Source organism: Dendrobates tinctorius, unplaced genomic scaffold (genome assembly GCF_039654945.1).
Source record: "Dendrobates tinctorius isolate UK_male_01 unplaced genomic scaffold, ASM3965494v1 ptg000602l, whole genome shotgun sequence".
Taxonomy (NCBI): Eukaryota; Metazoa; Chordata; class Amphibia; order Anura; family Dendrobatidae; genus Dendrobates; species Dendrobates tinctorius.
The window spans coordinates 275,001-297,456 of NW_027362257.1; the positions used below are offsets into that span (position 1 = coordinate 275,001).

Genomic DNA, 22,456 nt, shown 5'->3' on the forward strand with positions numbered 1-22,456 from the left:
TAATCGTATTGACCTGGGAAGTGCATTCCAAAGAATTGGCGCAGCGGGTGTATAGTCTTGGAGACGGGAGTGGGAGGTTCTGATTATTGAGGATGCTAACCTCAGGTCATCAGCAGAACGGAGGGCGCGGGTAGGGTGGTATACTGAAACAAGGGAGATGTAGGGTGGTGCTGAGCCATGGAGTGCTTTGTGGGTGAGGGTAATAAGTTTGTACTGGATTATGGAGTGGATAGGTAGCCAGTGTAATGACTGGCACAAGATAGAGGCATCGGTGTAACGATTGGCGAGGAATATGATCTGGCAGCAGCATTCAAGACAGATTGGAGAGGGGAGAGTTTGGTAAGAGGGAGACCGATTAGAAGAGAGTTACAATAGTCGAGACAAGAATGAATAAGAGAAACAGAGTTTTTGTGGAGTTAAAAGTAAGAAAAAGTCGAATTCTAGAAATGTTTTTGAGGTGCAGATGACAAGAGCGAGCCAGTGATCGAATGTGGGGGACAAAGGAAAGCTCGGAGTCAAGTATGACCCCAAGACAGCGGGCCTGTTGCTGGGGAGTAATAGTGGAGCCACCCACAGAAATAGCAATGTCGGGTGTAGGTACATTAGTAGAGGGAGGAAACACCAGGAGTTCAGTCTTTGACAGGTTCAGTTTCAGATATAGTGAGGACATGATGTTAGACACAGCGTTTAGACAATTGCCGGTGTTTTCTAGAAAGGCTGGCGTGATGTCAGGAGAAGAAGCGTATAATTGGGTGTCATCAGCATAGAGATAGTACTGGAAACCAAATCTACTGATTGACCAATAGGGGCAGTGTACAAGGAGAAGAGGAGGGGGCCTAGGACGGATCCTTGAGGAACCCCAACAGTAAGGGGAAGGTGAGAGGTGGAGGAACCGGCAAAAGATACAGTAAAGGAGCGGTTGGAGAGATAGGAGGAGAACCATGAGAGAACGATGTCCTTGAGGCCAATGGAACGGAGCATAGTGAGGAGGAGCTGATGATCCACCGTGTCGAATGCTGCGGAGAGATCCAAGAGAATTAGCATGGAGTAATGACCATTTGATTTAGCTGTTAGTAGATCATTAGAGACTTTAGTGAGGGCAGTTTCAGTAGAATGTAAAGAGCGGAAACTGGATTGGAGAGGGTCAAGAAGAGAGTTATCAGAGAGATAGCGGAAAAGACGGGAGTGGACCAGGCGTTCCAGGAGTTTATAGATGAATGAAGGGAAGACTAGAGACAGGTCTATAGTTAGCGGCACAGTTTTGGTCGAGGGATGGTTTTTTAAGTAGTGATGTATGACGGCATGCTTAAAGGAGGAGGGAAAGATACCAGAAGAGAGAGAGAGGTTAAATATTTTAGTTAGGTGAGGGGTGACAGCAGGGGAAAGGGACTGGAGGAGATGTGACGGAAATGGGTCACTGGTGCAAGTGGTTGGGCGAGAAGATGCAAGGAGCCTGCTTATTTCTTCTTCTGTGACTGGTTCAAACTCAGAGAGTGAGCTAGATGCAGTGGGGGAGGGAGAACAGTGTATGGCATGAGGTGATTGGGAGATAATTTCCTGTCGGATCTGGTCAATTTTTTCTTTGAAGTAATTGGCCAGATCGTCAGCTCGAAGCTCCGTGGTTGGGGCCTGTACTCTTGGGTTGAGTAGAGAATGAAGTGTCAAAGAGACGGTTTGGGTTATTGGACAGTTAGGTGATGAGGGTGTTGAAATAGGCTTGTTTGGAGAGGTGAAGGGCAGTGTTGTATGTTCTAAGCATAAACTTATAATGGATGAAATCTTCATGTAGATTGGATTTTCTCCACAGACGTTCGGCGCACCTGGAGCACCGCTGCAGGAAAGGTGTTTCCAGGGTGTGCCAGGGTTGTCACCGTCTGTGTTGTGGTGTTCTATTTATAGGGGGTGCAAATTCATCCAGGGCACTTTGAAGTGTTTCATTGTAATGCTTCAATGCAGAATCAGGACATGAGAGGGAGGAGATAGGGGCCAATGAAGACTGCAAGTTCTTCATAAGTTTCTGGGTGTTAATGGCATGTATGTTTCTATAAGTCTGGACAGTGGGGGTGACCTGAGCAGCCTGGCAGTTCTTGATAGAAAATGAAAGAAGATTGTGGTCAGAGAGCGGCAGAGGGGAGTTTGCAAAATCATCCACTGCACAAAGCCGAGAGAAGACCAAGTCGAGGGAGTTCCCGTCTTCATGCGTTGGAGAATTAATAAGCTGCAAAAGGCCAAATGAGGAGGTTAGAGATAAAAGGTGAGTAGCAGATGGGGAGAGGGGAAGAGCAATGGGGATGTTGAAATCGCTCATGATGAGGGTAGGGATGTCACAGGAGAGAAAATGTGGAAGCCAAGTGGCAAAATGATCCAGGAACTGATGGGAGGGGCCGGGAGGACGATATACCACCGCCACTCGCATGAAGAAGGGGGTGTAGAGTCTGACAGCATGGACCTCAAAAGAAGGAAAGACAAGTGAGGGTAGTTGAGGGATAACCTGAAAGGTACATTTTGGTGATAGGAGCAGACCAACGCCTCCACCTGCTCTATTGTCTGATCTTGGGGTGTGAGAGAAGTGTAGCCCCCCGTATGAAAGAGCAGCAACAGCGGTTGTGTCTGACTGCTGGATCCAGGTTTCAGTAAGAGCCAGGAGGTTAAGAGAATTAGAAAGGAAAAAGTCATGAGTGAAGGAGAGTTTGTTACACACTGAGCGAGAATTCCAAAGGGCACAATTAAGAGAGACAGATGGCATGCAGGGAATATTAATAAGATTAGAGGGTTTTCTGAGTGTAGCAGTTGGGGGGTTTGACTTTCTATAACATGGGGGACCAGGGTTGGGAGCAATGTCTCCTGCGACTAGGAGAAGGAGGATAGAAAGAGTGAGCAGATGGTTAAGTGATTTGTGAGAGCGTCTCTGATGTTGAATGGTGGGACTGAATGGATCTGTGCTGTGTAGCAATGTGAAAAGAGCGTGAGTGCTATACATAGGAGAGGAAAGGAGCGAGGGGCCGATATGGATGGAGTGTAGAGAGTTAATACCAGGGAGGTGGATGTGTGTGAATGCAGCGGCCAGGATATAAATGAGACAAATGCATATGGTGAATATTTGGAGTTGCCCAAATGTACAGGGAAGAAATTTATTTATTTGTCTTGCCTGTCTCCTGCCCTGTCTAACTGCCATGTTATAACTGCCAGCGTACTTTGATACATGTACATAAATGCCCCCCTGCATAAATGCATCCCCAGGCTAGCTCTGAATTTATAGAAGGCCACTTCAAAGATCGTCCTTTTTTTTTTTCTCTCCTTACTCGTTAGCAATCAATCAAACTAAGTTAGGACAGCAGGACCCAATATATGTATTTAGCAGATAAACAAGTGTCCAGGCCTACATGGATCATAAACCACTTTGAAAAGTTACTTGACCTCAATAGCATAAGGGGACAAGCAGAGTAAGTTGATATAACTATATACCATTATATATGCTGCAAAGATGAATGATAGAGGTTGGACACATGCAGGATTCAGTGAAGTTGCTGGAAAGAGTTAAATACCATTATATATGCTGCAAAGATGCAAGTAATGACCGCATGTCTGGTGAGGAGCACATCACCTTCACCACGGCATACAGCCCTCAGTGTAAAGAGATCACTAATATCAGCAGAAGAAGACTCCCTATGTGGAGCCGGGATAAAGAGCGGAACCAAATCCTGCCCAAACCAGTGCGTGACATCGCTAAAAAAGCTCCTAGTGTGAACGACATCTTATCCCCCAGCCTCTGTGTTAGTGAGGACAAAGGGTTAAAATAGAGAGAAAACTGGCTCAGTACAAAAGGTCCATAGGAGTGTGGGCATAATATCTGCACCTGCTGGAAAGACAGCATTAACCCCTACATCCCCTGTAATACCCCAATGTTGTGTATTTGTGAGCAGCAATATGTGGGGTGTACGGCGCCCCCTGAAGGTCAGAATCAGGAGGCACCTGACTGACGCAGTGAATAAAATCACTCAAAAGAGCTTCCAAACATTGCCTCCAGAAACACAATGGGGATGTCCGCTCAATTGGGGTCCGCGGTATTGAAAGGGTTAAAGCTCCGTTTCGAGGGAGAGATACATAAAAAGAAAAATGGCCAACAGAGAGACATGGTGGATGTGTCAGCTAAAGTCCAGCGCCCCCGAGGCATGAATATTCGGCAAGACCTTATGAATTACTAGGAATGGTGACCAGTTATAATCCTTGTACATTTTCTCTTCCTCCCGCCTTCAGCATAGTCTCTGTACATAGAAATTCCAGGCTGAGCTCAGTAATTATCTGTCTCTGGGGTCTGCAGGATCAGCGGGTGGAACCTGATGGGCCTCTGCCATTTTATGTTTATCACAATGATCGAGGCGGCACGACCGATGGAACGCGTCTCATTGTAAACGCACTGTAACCCTGTGACTGCCACTGGTAGGAATTACCCGTTTTTGTGTCTCTGGATATAAAGATGGATTTTGAACTTGGGTGCTTTTAATGAAAATGGAATAAAAGTTATTTCTTCTGGATATCACCCGCGCTGGACTTCTGCTTCACCTTCATACTACTTGCAGCACTGCAGGGTCCGCGCGGTGGGACTGGAGAGGAGGTGAGCTGATCTTTTTTGCTTCTTTTCTTGGAAAACATTGTCCTCCATTTAAAATGGGCAAGACGCATAGCAAGGGACGGGGAACTGGCCGTGATGGTGAATGCAAAGGCCGAGGCCGTCGGCAAGCTGAAATTGTGCCACAACAAACACCCACATCTTCTCGCCCAACCTTCCCGTCCCAATTACTAGGGGACCGCAGCAGCACACTGCATACTGAACCCAGAGCAGGGTCAAAAGGCTGTTGGTTGGATAGCAGATAATGCTTCTGTCAGGGACCGAGGTTCTGACTCTTTGGCTGCACTCGGCTATCACATGTGCAGGGGGCTTATCCTGGGGGCTTACCCAACCACTGCCAACAATGTGATGAAAAACAGCAAGCTAGTCTTGACCTATCAATTTACTGCAGGGGCTTATCCTAGTTATTCCACTGCTGCTACAGTACGTCACGAACTGCAGGGATCTATGTATATCCCACTTTCTGGTTCCACTTTGGAACTCGAAGCTCTCTGGCGCCCCCCCTTACCCTCGGGTCAGTCAGGGAACTACACCTGGGGTAATTGGTTGCCGGATGGCCTGCCTCAATGTGGACCGGCTGCTGGGCGCGCTGCAGCGAGGGAATTATAAATGCTCTGGCCGCAGCTACACAAAAGCTTATAAAACCCCTTTCCGTCGCTGCCCGCTATGCCCAGCTAGCTCAGAACACACTTCACTGCCACCACCTAACGATTCTCTTAATCAATAATTAAGAGGGTCCGTAGCAAACCCAGATTAGTAGCGTAATTACTTCAGGCACGTGTAAATTCGTTCTTAGAGCATTGAGACAGAGCTAGTAATTTTATATATTTTACTCCAAAAGGTAGGCAGTGTTTACAAAGGTATAAAAAGATTTAACAATATGAGAATTATAAGTATGTACAAAGGCAATTACAAATAAAAAGATTAAAATAGAAATTAGACACTCACATGTTGCTTAGACCATTCCAGGCTAATCAGGCTGGGGGGGGCATACGTCGCCATGCATGACAGTGTGGCTGGGTATCCGTTTCCCTCTGCAGACTGACCTCCCAACTGAGTGAGCATACTCTATAGTTCTGGGCCATGACATCACTAAAGGGGCTGAGTTACCGGGGTCCTCCCCTTGTCTCTAAGTTGCAATTTTGGTTCTGAAACCTTCTCGGCTATATAACTGGGCTTGAGAACCTAGCAAAGTAACGGCAGACCTATCAGTCATCATTGAAATTAGCTCTCTAATGATTCCAAACTCAGACTAGCTATTCCACTCTGTTCAGGAGAGATCCATTTCTCGGATTCTGTCGGTGCTAGTGACTACCAAGAGGCGCCGAAGCGATGCACAATCGAAGCTCGTTCCAAATATGTCAGTTTCATTTTTATGTCGTAATCTCACGCTGCATTACGTCCGAATGATTAAATTCTCATTATAGGCTATAGAATCATAGAATCGTAGAGTTGGAAGGGACCTCCTGGGCCATCTGGTCCCGTATGGTCTGAAGACAAAGGACATCCTGTCTATTGATTACCACATTCCCGAGGTGGGGGCGAAAGGAAGGAGGGAGCTGTAGTTTCAGGTTACATACAGGCAGAGCAGAAATAAAGAGGCAGGCAAGACAGGCAAGGGAAGGGAAGGGGGTCAAACCCTCACCACTGGTATAGCAGAGTTCAGTATGTGGGGAAAGTTCTGGAAAAAAATGTGTTAACAAGGGAAATCATAGCTCATATTCCACATTGTCGTGACAGCTTCCACTCACTTTGCCACCACCACCCTGTCTTCCACACGGTTAAGTCTTAGGAACCGTGTCTGGAAAGCATATTCTTCACCCTGAGCTTCGTTCCTCCCACCATGCCAAGTGCCCGGAGACAACTGATCCCACACATGGACACTCCGAAGAGTTGGTCACTTTTCCATTTATAGGTTCGGGCCTCTTGCCCAATCCACTTCAAGTGGGGCAAGAGGAGATCGCATGTAGCGATGCTCAAATACAGTGCCTACAAGTAGTATTCAACCCCCTGCAGATTTAGCAGGTTTACACATTCGGAATTAACTTGGCATTGTGACATTTGGACTGTAGATCAGCCTGGAAGTGTGAAATGCACTGCAGCAAAAAAGAATGTTATTTCTTTGTTTAATTTTTTTTTAAATTGTGAAAAGTTTATTCAGAGGGTCATTTATTATTCAACCCCTCAAACCACCAGAATTCTGTTTGGTTCCCCTAAAGTATTAAGAAGTATTTCAGGCACAAAGAACAATGAGCTTCACATGTTTGGATTAACTATCTCTTTTTCCAGCCTTTTCTGACTATTTAAGACCCTCGCCAAACTTGTGAACAGCACTCATACATGGTCAACATGGGAAAGACAAAGGAGCATTCCAAGGCCATCAGAGACAAGATCGTGGAGGGTCACAAGGCTGGCAAGGGGTACAAAACCCTTTCCAAGGAGTTGGGCCTACCTGTCTCCACTGTTGGGAGCATCATCCGAAAGTGGAAGGCTTATGGAATGACTGTTAGCCTTCCACGGCCTGGACAGCCTTTGAAAGTTTCCTCCCGTGCCGAGGCCAGGCTTGTCCGAAGAGTCAAGGCTAACCCAAGGACAACAAGGAAAGTGCTCCGGGAAGATCTCATGGCAGTGGGGACATTGGTTTCAGTCAATACCATAAGTAACGTACTCCACCGCAATGGTCTCCGTTCCAGACGAGCCCGTAAGGTACCTTTACTTTCAAAGCATCATGTCAAGGCTCGTCTACAGTTTGCTCATGATCACTTGGAGGACTCTGAGACAGACTGGTTCAAGGTTCTCTGGTCTGATGAGACCAAGATCGAGATCTTTGGTGCCAACCACACACGTGACGTTTGGAGACTGGATGGCACTGCATACGACCCCAAGAATACCATCCCTACAGTCAAGCATGGTGGTGGCAGCATCATGCTGTGGGGCTGTTTCTCAGCCAAGGGGCCTGGCCATCTGGTCCGCATCCATGGGAAGATGGATAGCACGGCCTACCTGGAGATTTTGGCCAAGAACCTCTGCTCCTCCATCAAGGATCTTAAGATGGGTCGTCATTTCATCTTCCAACAAGACAACGACCCAAAGCACACAGCCAAGAAAACCAAGGCCTGGTTCAAGAGGCAAAAAATCAAGGTTTTGGAGTGGCCTAGTCAGTCTCTTGACCTTAACCCAATTGAAAACTTGTGGAAGGAGCTCAAGATTAAAGTCCACATGAGACACCCAAAGAACCTAGATAACTTGGAGAAGATCTGCATGGAGGAGTGGGCCAAGATAACTCCAGAGACCTGTGCCGGCCGGATCAGGTCTTATAAAAGATGATTATTAGCTGTAATTGCAAACAAGGGTTATTCCACAAAATATTAAACCTAGGGGTTGAATAATAATTGACCCACACTTGTATGTTTAAAATGTATTAAAATTTAACTGAGCAACATAACTTTTTGGTTTGTAAGATTTATGCATCTGTTAATAAATCCTGCTCTTGTGTGAAGTTTGAAGGCTCTAACTTATTTGCATCTTATCAAACCTGCTAAATCTGCAGGGGGTTGAATACTACTTGTAGGCACTGTATTTGAGCAGCCACAATCACACGAAGGTATGGTGGGAAATTGTCACAAGAGGTGGACGATGATGAGAATTTCCAGAAAGTCAGGAGGAGGACCAGGGTGCGGAAGTGGAAGACGAGGTGTTGGATGATATAGTAACTGACCCAACCTGGCAGGAGGACATGCAGAGCGAGGACAGCAGCACACAGGGGGAGGAAGGTGTAGAACCGCAACAGGCAGAAAGAAGCAGTGTGGTGGCCGCAGACAGAAGGCCGGCAACCATTCCCCTGTAACACCAACACAATGGAAATTGCCAGTACAACTGCTAGATGTTCCCCAGTCTGGCTGTTTTTTAAAGACTCTGACGAGAACCTCAGAAAGGCCATTTGCACCACCTGCCAGACCTGCATCAGCAGGGGCAGCACAACTACCTGCCTGACCACCACCAGCATGATCTGGCATATGGCAGCAAAGCACCCGACTTTGTGGGACGAAACTCAGGGTCCTGGAACAGTGTCTGCGGGTGACACCACTGCTTCTTCTGCTGTGGTGCGTGCAAGCCAATCCCCTGTCCATGGTGCATGCAAAGATGCCTACTGCCATGCACCTGTCGTTGCACACACTGAACTAGCACCATCATCAGGCACGTCCACATTCTTGTCCCAACGCAGCTTTCACTTGTCCATACCCCAGTCCTTGGAATGCAAGCGCAAATACGCAGCCAACGCCCCACAGGCCACACTACTAAATTCCCTTTTAGGCTCGTGGAGACGGAATTGTTCCGAAACCTGATGGCGGCAGCCGTCCCTCGGAACTCAGTCCTCAGCCGCCACTAATTCTTCCAGTGTCCTTTCCCTGTATTACACAAGCACATGTCCCACATTAGCCGTGCCCTCAACAATGCAGTTACTGGGAAAGTTCACCTAACCACGGACACGTGGACAAGTGCTTGTGGACAGGGACTGTACATCTCTTTGACTGCACACTGGGTTAACATAGTGGATGCCGGGACCTAGTCGGATCTTGGGATGTCCCCTCCTCCCGACGCTGAGTATTGCGGGCCCTATGTCAATCAGGGTTGCCCCCACAGTCTACAGCTCCTGCACCTCCTCCTCTTCAACATCCATCTCTGAAATGAACACATCAGTCACAATCAAGAAGCACTGCCTCAGCCAAGCGGCAACAGGCTGTGCTGAAGCTAATATGCGTAAGTGACAAACTGCACAATGCAGAAGAGTTGTGGACACCTCTGAAAGAGCAGGCAGATCTGTGGCTGACACCGCTGAACCTACAGCCAGGCATGGTTGTGACAATGGCTTTAAGCTGGTGGCTGCTCTGAGGCGAGGGGAGCCCACACACGTACCATGCCTGGCCCATGTGCTTAACCTCGTGGTTCAGCGGTTTCTCAAAAGCTACGCAGAGCTTCCGGATCTGCTTGTCAAAGTACACCACCTGTGTGTTTCAGCAGCGTTAGCAGCTTCCGGCTCACAGACTGGTGTCATGTCCCCACACGTTGGAACTCTACATTGCAGATGTTGGGAAGGATTTGTGAGCAGAAGAGGGCGGTTGTTGACTACCAGCATCAACAAGGCCCTTCGTTATTCAGTTCAGACTCCACACATAAGACATCAGGAGTGGACATGGATGTCAGACATATGTACCATCCTCCAAACCTTTGAGGACTCCACCAAGATGGTGAGCGGTGATGACGCCATAATTAGTGTCACCATCCCGCTTCTCTGTGTTCTGAAATGCTCTCTGCTCACAATCAAAGAGGATGCATTGCAGGCAGAGCACACTGAGATGGAGCAAGGAACCATACAGTTTGATTACACACAGCACAGCCTCTTCTCATCCCAATGTGGATTGGGTGACAATGAGGAAGAGAAGGAGGAGGAGGAGGAGGAAGAACAGGAACTAGTTTCATGCGCTATAGACGGTACTACCTGCACAACTGTCATACCGTCTGTTCAGCGAGGATGGCCTTAGGACAGGGAGGAGGAGAGCATGGTCAGTCGTCCTCTTGGTGAGGACATGGAAGTCTTGCCTGTTAGCAGTCTGGCACGCATGGCTGAGTTTACTCATAAATCATAGCTACCATTAGTAAATGGCAAAAAAGAGGCAAAAAGCATGATTATAAAATTTCTTCAAAATTTATTATTTACTCAATACATAAAATAAACAAGGGAATATGCACAAAATGCCATGATAATACACAGACCAGAAACCATATCAGAAAATATAACAGGAAAACACCATAAAACTCATGTAATCAAAAACGTATTGTTTGATAGATAGCAAAAATTATAATAAAATGCATGATGTAATAGACAGATTATGTGCAAAATTCACAATGAAAAAAGTGCTACATGCAAGGAGGTGCCAATAATTGTCTGCTGCATATAAAATGCTAGCCACCCTATTGAAAAAAGCACAGCCTTTCATTAAATGCACAAAAATCCACTGTTGAGAAAATGGTGTATAGTGCCACTCAGAATGAGCATTCACTTATTTCATATACCGTATTTTTTGGACCATAAGACGCACCTTTTTCCCCAAAAAATTTTTGGGGAAAGTGGGGGTGCGTCTTATGGTCGCAATATACTTACATCGGTCCATGGCTGGTGCGAGTGCCGCGGGGCTCTGTGGTGCGGTGGTGGCAGCGGGCTGTGCTCCGGTGCAGGGGTAGCGGCTCTCTGTGCTCCGTGGGGGGCTCCGCCGGCATTTCCTCAAAGCCCGGAGGCCCCCGCACATCCGTTGCTGGCTGCTGCCATATTGCGGTGGCCTCCGGGAACATGGACGCCGGGAAGATGGCCGCCGGTCCATGGTCGGCGCATGCGTAGGTTCAGATCTCGTCCAGAGATCTCGGGGGAGGAGATCTCGTTGCCGAGATTTGAATCTCGTCTCCCGAGATCTCGGGACGAGACCTGAACCTGCGCATGCGCCAAGTGCAGCAGGCAAGATCTGCACCAGAATGCAGCAAAGAGTGGAACGCAACCTTACACAACTTAAACTGTAAAACAGGAAGGTTGCTCAGGCACCTCCCCGGTGAGGAGGAAGCAATATATACATAATGCCCCACAGCCATAGGCTGGGGAGGAAATAGCAAGTGCACGCGCTGACCCTTTAAGAGGGCGGGAGCATTCGCGCACGTGCTCTAAGGACATGGCTGCAGGCCCAGCTCTAAATTCTGCTACAATCATGCAGATCATGGGGAAGGGAAGCAACGACCGCAGCGCAGGTGTGTGAAGTGACACGCCGGAGATCCTGCCTGTCAGAGCAGAGATCCGGCATGGTGCTAACAGAGGGTTGTGGTTGTCAAGCCTCCTTGGCAATTGCCGTTCCTCCAATATATAAACATAAGTTAATGGGGGCCGCGCACCAATTAGATCAGGATTCCCCAACTCCAGTCCTCAAGGCCCACCAACAGATCATGTTTTCAGGATTTCCTTTGTAGTGCACAGGTGAAGCAATTATCACCTGAGCAACACTAAGGAAATCCTGAAAACATGATCTGTTGGTGGGCCTTGAGCACTGGCATTGGGGAACCCTGAATTAGATGACACGACTTGTGCTTTAACAGCCCATAATGGTGAGAACACTGCTCATTGTCACCACCTCCTTCTTGGAGAAAGATTCTCACAATGAACTGGAACGTCACCAACATAAGAAGCACAAGTAGTCATGTAATCGCTGTGCTGCCTCCATTATCATATATGCACAGCAAGGGGTGTACTTCATTTTTCAAACATTGCTTTGGCAGTTTGGCTTAGATTTTGGTAAATAAATAACACTATGTTGTAATGTTACTGTACAATATGACATAAGGTTCCCTGAGCATTACACTACAGATGAGACTTCTGCCTGTCACACAGCTGCGACCTCCCCCCTTCCTCACCCACAGCTCTGTGCCTGCATCTGTAACAAGACACCAGACACTTCCTGTGCCAGCATTCCCCTCTCCCCAGCTAAGGAATGTTAATTAGCTAAGTGGAAATAATGTTCTTTGTTCTCTACCATGCGGCAATTCAAGTATGGGAGATATTAGCGAAGCCATAGCTCGGACCCCGTTCGCGACAGAAAAACGAAACGGACATTTCTCCGACATGCTCCGTAGTGGTTCTTGCTAAGGTCTAGCTCCGACGGAATCCGAAAAATGGATTTCTCCTAAATGGTGTGACATAACTATTGCATGTTTGGTTTTGAATTATACCATTTGACAGCCTAAAGAAAATGAGACTATGTGCGTGTTTAAACGAGGTACCCTTTGCGAGATATAGTTATTTGTTATGAATGGGTCACCGAGGAGGACAACAAAAATCTAAGTCCCAGAAAACCAGAGAGGTTGGTAACTATGCAGATTGCAGATCCCTGATCCTAACCACACAACTAGCAGTAGCAGTGGAGCGTTCCTACGATGATCTAGACGCCTCGTCACCGCCGGAGGACTACATAAGCCTAAAGCAAGAAAAGGGGAAAAGTAACTGCCCCAGAGCAGACCCCAAAGGAATAGACAGCCCCCACACATGTATTGTTAGTGAAACAAGATGAAAACACAAACACAGGCAGGAATATAGGCAGAGCAAACGATGGGGCCCAAACTAACTATAAAGGATAGGAAAGGAAAGGCACTGTCTGCAATCTGCCAAAAACCCGACAAAAATAATGTCCAACACTTCTGATAACAAAATTAACCCTGAGTCACTAGACTTCTCCCACTATATCAGCACTCTGAAATATTCTGAGACAGAGCAAAAAGAGGCCAATCTAATAAGGGACTAAAAAGCAAATTGGCAAATACAGATAAATAAGAGTAGAAATGAAGCACAGCCCCAGCCGCGGCTGGCTGAACACACAAAAACTGAATAGACCAACAAAATCAAGTGTGAACATTAGCAGAAACACTTAGCTTGAAAAGGCTGGAACAGAGCTGAAAACCAAGACTTGGAAAGCAGAAGCAATCATCAGCAAAGACTAGGGCGTCGGCTGTCTTAAATCCAGTCTAAGATTCCTGAGGTCCAATCGTCATCCTCATTATCAGGTGGTAGATCTCTACTGATTAAATCAGCCTCACTACCTCCTGTTACCACCAGAGAATGAACTCACAACAGTTATTATAAGTGATGTAGTCAGAACTGTAACTCCAAGAACAGGGGGAGGACCAACACCAGACGGCCCCTTTTATGATGTCAGGACCCAGGACTATAGAGTACACTCACTCAGTTGGGAGGTCATTCTTGCTGGAGATTCCGTGCTGCTAGGATCCCAGATGCAGTGAGACGTCTGCCCCGCCTCCCCACATGGTTAGCCTAACTCCATCTAAGCAAATGTGTTAATCTCTATTTTAATCCCGTTTATTTTAGATTTGCTTTGTACATATCTAATGTTTCAACTTCATAAAATCTTTTATCTCTGTAAACACTGCCCGCCTTTTTGGTAATAAATTATAAAACTTATAAGCTCTGTCTCCATGCTCTAAAAAGGAATTTACGGCCTTTAGGATAATTACGCTACTGAATTGGGTTGGCTTCTAACCCCTCTATTAAGTTTATAAATTAATAAGAGAAAATCTGGAGTTGGTAGCGGCAAAGTGTGGTCTGGGTCCTGGGCACTGCTGAGAGTGACGGAAGGGATTTTATAAGCTAATTGGGTGGCTGTGGCCAGAGCATTTATAATTCCCTCACTGCAGCGTGCCGGGTGGCCAGTCCTCATTGAAGCAGCCGGCCGGCGACCAATTATCCCAGGTGTAGTTCCCTGACTGACCTGAGGGTAAGGGGGTGCCGGAGAGCTGTGATTACCAAAGTGGAACTGAAAAGTGGAATATACATAAGTCCTCGCAGTTCCTGAAATATTGTTAGCAGTGGTAGGACATCCAAAATAAACCCCCTGCGATAAATTGTTAGGGCAAGACAAGCTTGCTGTTTTTTTTTATCACATGGTGCCAGCGGTGGGATAACTAAGATAAGCCCCTCCGTGCCTGTGATAGCCGTGTGTTGGCAGTACGTCGCGTCCCTCCGTCCGTGACATACCGGTGTCAGCGGAGGGATCGTGACATATGTAATCTGTCATGTGCTAATGCCCATCTGAGGTGTAATTCACTGAACCATCACCTGTAAGGTGCAGCACCACCAGAAGACACTGGTGACCCCATTATTACATACCTGTGGTATCATCTCCTGGACTCTCCTCCTTCACATCGCTCACACACGGCTGATCGCCCATCATCTGCTCGTCTTCATCCTTCACTTTAATATCAGTCAGATCTCTGCCCTGATGTCACATATATAACAGCTCAGTACAATACAGCAGACACATCACTATATCGGGCCCAAATCTTTAAGCGCGGCCCCATATAGATGTGGTGGAGGAGAAGCTTCATCTACCTGGTCACTCTGCGGACAGTCCTGGGAATTCAGAGGAGCCAAACATCTCTCCGGGGGATTTCTTACTCTGACGCCATCTGTAGGAAACAGCCAGACAAGAGAGTGTTACATGGGATGATGGGAGTAGTATCTAGGTGACCCTCTAATAGACATGAATGTCCCCCTCCTTACACTGAGGCCATCTGTAGGAAACAGCTGGACAAGAGAGTGTTACATGAGATGATGGGAGTAGTATCTAGGTGACCCTGTAGAAGCTTCAGCTGCCCGTTATGCTCTTTTTTTAGGTGTAGGGGTGTACAGTGGCATGTAACAGTTTAGGCACCCCTGTTATTGTGAAGCTCCATACAGGATGGTAGTGGGGCAGTCGGTTTTCGTTCCTGGCCGGGTTTTCCATGTGGCCCATGGCCACAGTTTCCAGTTAAAAACCCTGAAGTAAAGGGTTTTGGTGTGTCAGTGTCAGCTTGGTTTTTGCAAGAGGCAAGAGTGAGCTCGACCTCTGTGAGGCAACAGAGGCAAGTGGAGCCAAACAGCCAAGGGAGCTGAAAGACCTGGCACCCACAGCGTACACGGCTGTGCAGTCGCCCACGGTAACCGGTCTTGGAGGTGGACTGGCGTGTTTACCGGCTGCGATCTGGAGTATATGTTTCCCGGTTGCGATCTGGAGGATATGGTGTTCTGTGTATTTTTGTGAGTTGAACATTAAAGAGATGCTTTGCTTTGAACTTTGCTGGGTCACGGCCTCATCACTGCATAGTGTGCTACCTCTGCACTACATAGGCAAAAAGTAAAATAAAAAAACATATACATGCAGAATATGAATTGTAGTGCAAATATAAAAATGGCTATTTTGAGTCCATATTGAAATATATAGAATGAATTCTGCATATTACATAGCTGCATTTCTGATCAAACATTAAGGCTATGGGCCCACATAGCGTTTTAAAATGCACACTAAAAACCGGACTCCTTCCCAGAAATTGTGCGTTTTTTTCCGTGCGATTTCACAGCGATTCTGTTCGCGATTTTGCCGCGATTTTCTCAAGCACTTTCCAAGCGATTTGAAGCATCACTTGGAAAGTGATTGACAGGTTGGTCACACTCGTCATACATAGTGTTTGACAAGTGTGAGCAGCTTTTTACTATTGAGGCCGCCTATACAGCATCAAAAGTAAAAGATAAAATGTTAAAAATGATAAAAAAATAAAAAATCGGGGTATATTTACCTTCCGGCGTCCCGCGCTGCATTCCCGGGCCTCAGCATTCCCAGTAATGCCTTGCGAGACCTGTGATGACGTAGTCTCGCGTTGCTATAGCGATCTCGCGAGACTACGTCATCACAGGACCTTGCCGCAAGGCATTACTGGGAACGCTAGGCCGGGAATGCAGCGCGGGACACCGGAAGGTAAATATACCCCGATTTTTTATTCTTTTTTTTACAGGGGTATGGTACCCAGGGCCTGGAGGACAGTCTCCTCTCCTCCACACCGTGGGTACCAACCGCACATGAGACGCTTAACTTCCCGCATGGTGGGCATAGCCACATGCGGGAAGTAAGCGATTCTCATGCATTCCTATGGGTGCGGAATCGCGGCAATTCTTTGCGATTCCGCACAAAAGAAGGAGCATGCTGCGATTTTTTCCGCGATGCGTTTCCACCGCGGAAAAAAGCGCAGCATTAGCACAGCATGTGCGGAATGCCATAGGAATGCATGGGGGCGTTCTGTACACGATTTTTAAATGTTTTTGCGCCGAAAATCATGGCAAAAACGCTTAAAAATCGTATCGTGGGCACACAGCCTAACAGTTACAGCTAGGTTTGTCTTTGTAAAACATTAAGGTTTACTTAACCTCTGCCTGTGTTGATTTTATCTAAACCCATGCGGCTTTTATGACCCATTGTCTGATGACGCCTTGTTGTCTGCTTCATCCAACCTTGAAGGCCGGCCACTGGATGGGCTGGGTGAAGCAAGTTACTCATTAGTGTAATTTATTATATAAGGCCAGAGAAACATGACTTAGACAGAAGCAAAAACTGGATACCTGTACACTTGTACAGTGCTGATACCTGCATAATTGGGGACGCCCGTGCAGTGTTGTGAATCTCCCAGGGGTCTCTGTCTTGGCGTTGCTTCTCTGATATTCCAGACGGATGATGTTTAAAAGCCTCTTGGTGATTGATGATGTGAGTATACTGTATATAATCTTTATATATACCTAATCATATGTATTCAAGCTTTATCTGTACTTAACCTTTGTATCTTAAAATATACAACAAACGTGTACGCAATCATACAATCTAATCACACTATTCCTTTAATTTTATACCTTCAAATAAAATCGTGTTATATCACAAGTAGTAGTCTTCTTTAAAGCCGTATCCGAACCTTAAGCTGGAGTCACACATAGCGATCTCACCAGCGAGATTGCGGTGTGTGACAGCGAGCGGCCCCCCTGCCGGTATCGCTGATCGCTGCAAGAAACCTCTGGACATATTTTTCGTCGCTGGTCTCCCGCTGGGCAGCACGCATCGCTGTGTGTGACAGGCGGGAGACCAGCGATCAGCTGTAAAAAATAATAAAAAACCTAAAAAATATTGTTATTCTCACCTTCCGCGCCTGCGCAGCCATCCTGCCTCTCTCCACGCTCCCGGTCCCAGTAATCCTTTGCACGAATGACCGCAAGACGTCGCGCTCCCGCGAGATGTGACATTCTCGCGGTCATTCTTGCAAAGGATTACTGGGAGCGTGGAGAGAGGCGGGAATGCTGCGCAGGCGCGGAAGGTGAGAATAACAATATTTTTATTTTAATTCTATTTTTTTTTACAGGGATGGCATCAGCACTAACAAACACAGCAATGCCGCGCTAATCGCTGGTGAAGCCGCCTGTTTGACAGCTCACCAGCGATCACATAGCGACTTACCAGCGATCCTGACACGTTGATATCGTTGTCGGGATCACTGGTAAGTCGCTATGTGTGACTCCAGCTTTAGTGTTTACTGCTCTTAAAATTCAAGTAAGTCAACAGCGTACACAAAGGTTAATGCTTTCCAGTAATCCAGATTAGACATACTGTTTCAACAAGCATTGTCTTTTAGTATATTCAACACTAAGGCTGCATCTCAATAGCCATTGCGGGACTGACCTCATGAACCCTGGTTTCCAAGAACTGGATATGGGGCCTTCAAATGCTGACATTACAAGTTAATTTCAATATGGACTAATCAATATATTACAATATGTAGGCTATAAGATATCCATATTTTTATTAGCACCACAATGAATAACATATACAATATAGAAATTACACACACCCACAGTATTTTTTGGACTGTGAGACTTCCTTTTTGCCTCCAAAATTTAAGAGGAAAGTGGGGGGAGTGCGTCTTTTAGTCCTGATGTCCCTTACATCAGCTGTGGCGGGGAGCAGAGGAGGAGTAGGTCACAGGAGGTAGGAGTCTATTAAAGAAAATTAATCTTCACTGCTCCCCACGCCCATAATCCCTCCCACCTCTATGCACTGAATCCAGCGCCGAGTGGTGGGAGCAGGGAATATCCATTCTCTTTAATAACAGGCATACGTGATTGCCCAGTGGCTGCAACTAACAGTGTGCCCACTATTAAAGAAGATGAATATTCACTGCTCTCCACACCAATAGTCCTGGGTGAGGGAAGCAGTCAATATTCTGGCAGCTGACCTCAGTGATGTCATGCACTGCTTACAAGCTGAAATCAGCTGCAGGCATCAGCACGGGACACAGTGCTGCAAGGGGGCCGAGGGAAGGTGAGTAGAAAACATGATGGGGACCATGTATACCAGAATGGGAATGGGGGGGTCATTTATACCAGGAGTGGGAGGAAGGGACCATGTATACTAGGATTAGGGTGGGGGGGCATATGTACCAGGATGGGGATGAGGGGACCATGTATACCAGGATGGGGATGAGGGGACCATGTATACCAGGATGGGGATGAGGGGGCCATGTATACTAGGATTAGGGTGGGGGGGCATATGTACCAGGATGGGGATGAGGGGACCATGTATACCAGGATGGGGATGAGGGGGCCCATGTATACCAGGATGGGGATGAGGGAACCATGTATACCAGGATGGGGATAAGGGGACCATGTATACCAGGATGGGGATGAGGGGGCCCATGTATACCAGGATGGGGATGAGGGGACCATGTATACCAGGATGGGGATGAGGGGGCCCATGTATACCAGGATGGGGATGAGGGGACCCTGTATACCAGAATGGGAATGAGGGGACCATGTACAACAGGATGGGGATGAGGGAACCATGTATACCAGGATGAGGATGAGGGAACCATGTATACCAGGATGGGGATGAGGGGGCCATGTATACCAGGCTGGGGAGGAGGGGACCATGTATACCAGGATGGGGATAAGGGGACCATGTATACCAGGATGGGGATGAGGGGGCCATGTATACCAGGATGGGGATAAGGGGACCATGTATACTAGGCTGGGGATGAGGGAACCATGTATACTAGGCTGGGGATGAGGGAACCATGTATACCAGGATGGGGATGAGGGGGCCATGTATACCAGGATGGGGATAAGGGGGCCATGTATACCAGGATGGGGATGAGGGGGCCATGTACACCAGGATGGGGATGAGGGGACCATGTATACCAGGATGGGGATGAGGGGACCATGTATACCAGAGTGGGGATGAGGGGACCATGTATACCAGTGTGGGGATGTATACCAGGATGAGGGGACCATGTATACCAGGATGAGGATGAGGGAACCATGTATACCAGGATGGGGATGAGGGGGCCATGTATACCAGGCTGGGGAGGAGGGGACCATGTATACCAGGATGGGGATAAGGGGACCATGTATACCAGGATGGGGATGAGGGGGCCATGTATACCAGGATGGGGATAAGGGGACCATGTATACTAGGCTGGGGATGAGGGAACCATGTATACTAGGCTGGGGATGAGGGAACCATGTATACCAGGATGGGGATGAGGGGGCCATGTATACCAGGATGGGGATAAGGGGGCCATGTATACCAGGATGGGGATGAGGGGGCCATGTACACCAGGATGGGGATGAGGGGACCATGTATACCAGGATGGGGATGAGGGGACCATGTATACCAGAGTGGGGATGAGGGGACCATGTATACCAGTGTGGGGATGTATACCAGGATGAGGGGACCATGTATACCAGGATGGGGATGAGGGGACCATGTATATCAGGATGGGGATGAGGGGTCCATGTATACCAGGATGGGGATGAGGGGACCATCTATACCAGGATGAGTGAACCATGTATACCAGGATGGGGATGAGTGAACCATGTATACCAGCATGGGGATGAGGGGACCATGTATACCAGGATGGGGATGAGTGAACCATGTATACCAGGATGGGGATGAGTGAACCATGTATACCAAGATGGGTAGGAGGGGACCATGTATACCAAGATGGGGATAAGGGGACCATGTATACCAGGATGGGGATGAGGGGCCATGTATACCAGGCTGGGGATAAAGGGACCATGTATACCAAGATGGGGATGAGGGGACCTTGTATACCAGAGTGGGGATGAGGGGACCATGTATACCAGAGTGGGCATGTATACCAGGATGAGGGGACCATGTATACCAGGATGAGGGGATCATATATACCAGGATGGGGATGAGGGGACCATGTATACCAGGATGGGGATGAGGGGACCATGTATACCAGGATGGGGATGAGTGAACCATGCATACCAGCATGGGGATGAGGGGACCATGTATACCAGGATGGGGATGAGGGAACCATGTATACCAGGATGGGGATGAGGGGGCCATGTATACCAGGATGGGGATGAGGGAACCATGTATACCAGGATGGGGATGAGGGGGCCATGTATACCAGGATGGGGATGAGGGGACCATGTATACCAGGCTGGGGAGGAGGGGACCCTGTTTACCAGGCTGGGGAGGAGGGGACCCTGTTTACCAGGCTGGGGAGGAGGGGACCCTGTTTACCAGGCTGGGGAGGAGGGGACCCTGTATACCAGGCTGGGGAGGAGGGGACCATGTATGCCAGGATGGGGATGAGGGGACCATGTATACCAGAATGGGGAAGAAGCGGGGCCATGTATATCAGGATGGGGATGGAGGACCATGTATACCAGGATGGGGAAGAAGGGGGGCCATGTATACCAGGATGGGAATGAGGGGACCCTGAATACCAGGAGGGGAATGAGGGGACCATGTATACCAGGATGGGGATGAGGGGACCATGTATATCAGGATGGGGATGACGGGGCCAAGTATAGCAGGATGGGGATGAGTGGACCATGTATACCAAGATACGGATGAGGGGACCATGTATACCAGGATGGGGATGAGGGGACCATGTATACCAGGATGGGGATGAGGGGACCGTGTATACTAGGATGGGGATGAGGGGACCATGTATACCTGGCTGGGGATGAGGGGACCATGTATACCAGGATGGGGATGAGGGGGCCATGTATACCAGGATGGGGATGAGGGGGCCATGTATACCAGGCTGGGGATGAGGGGGCCATGTATACCAGGATGGGGATGAGGGGACCATGTATACCAGGATGGGGATGAGGGGACCATGTATACCAGAGTGGGGATGAGGGGACCATGTATACCAGTGTGGGGATGTATACCAGGATGAGGGGACCATGTATACCAGGATGAGGGGATCATATATACCAGGATGGGGATGAGGGGACCATGTATATCAGGATGGGGATGAGGGGTCCATGTATACCAGGATGGGGATGAGGGGACCATGTATACCAGGATGGGGATGAGGGGACCATGTATACCAGGATGAGGATGAATGAACCATGTATACCAGGATGGGGATGAGTGAACCATGTATACCAGCATGGGGATGAGGGGACCATGTATACCAGGATGGGGATAAGGGGACCATGTATACTAGGCTGGGGATGAGGGAACCATTTATACCAGGATGGGGATGAGGGGGCCATGTATACCAGGATGGGGATGAGGGGACCATGTATACCAGGATGGGGATGAGGGGTCCATGTATACCAGGATGGGGATGAGGGGGCCATGTATACCAGGATGGGGATGAGGGGGATGAGGGGACCCTGTATACCAGGATGGGGATGAGGGGACCATGTATACCAGGATGAGGATAAGGGGACCATGTATACCAGGATGGGGATGAGGGGGCCATGTATACCAGGCTGGGGATAAGGGGACCATGTATAACAAGATGGGGATGAGGGGACCATGTATACCAGGATGGGGAAGAAGGGGGGCCATGTATACCAGGATGGGAATGAGGGGACCCTGTATACCAGGAGGGGAATGAGGGGACCATGTATACCAGGATGGGGATGAGGGGACCATGTATACCAGGATGGGGATGAGGGGACCATGTATACTAGGATGGGGATGAGGGGACCATGCATACCAGGATGGGGATGATGGGGCCATGTATACCAGGATGGGGATGAGGGGACCATGTATACCAGGATGGGGATGATGGGACCATGTATACCAGGATGGGGATGAGGGGACCATGTATACCAGAGTGGGGATGAGGGGACCATGTATACCAGGATGAGGGGACCATGTATACCAGGATGAGGGGATCATGTATACCAGGATGGGGATGAGGGGGCCATGTATATCAGGATGGGGATGACGGGACCATGTATACCAGGATGGGAATGAGGGGACCCTGTATACCAGGAGGGGAATGAGGGGACCATGTATACCAGGATGGGGATGAGGGGACCATGTATACCAGAGTGGGGATGAGGGGGCCATGTATATCAGGATGGGGATGACGGGGCCATGTATAGCAGGATGGGGATGAGTGGACCATGTATACCAAGATACGGAT

General features: G+C 48.3%; 1 protein-coding gene across 1 annotated transcript in view; it reads right to left on the reverse strand.

Annotated features, from left to right (window-relative positions):
* The window catches only part of LOC141078811 (uncharacterized), a 190,436-nt gene that overhangs the window by 25,190 nt on the left and 142,790 nt on the right, over positions 1-22,456 (reverse strand). The window contains exons 5-6 of the mRNA XM_073565225.1: positions 14,568-14,644; positions 14,346-14,454 (exon numbers count right to left, since the gene is read on the reverse strand). Of these exons, the coding sequence (XP_073421326.1) occupies positions 14,346-14,454; positions 14,568-14,644 (186 nt within the window). The remainder of the gene's footprint in view (positions 1-14,345; positions 14,455-14,567; positions 14,645-22,456) is intronic.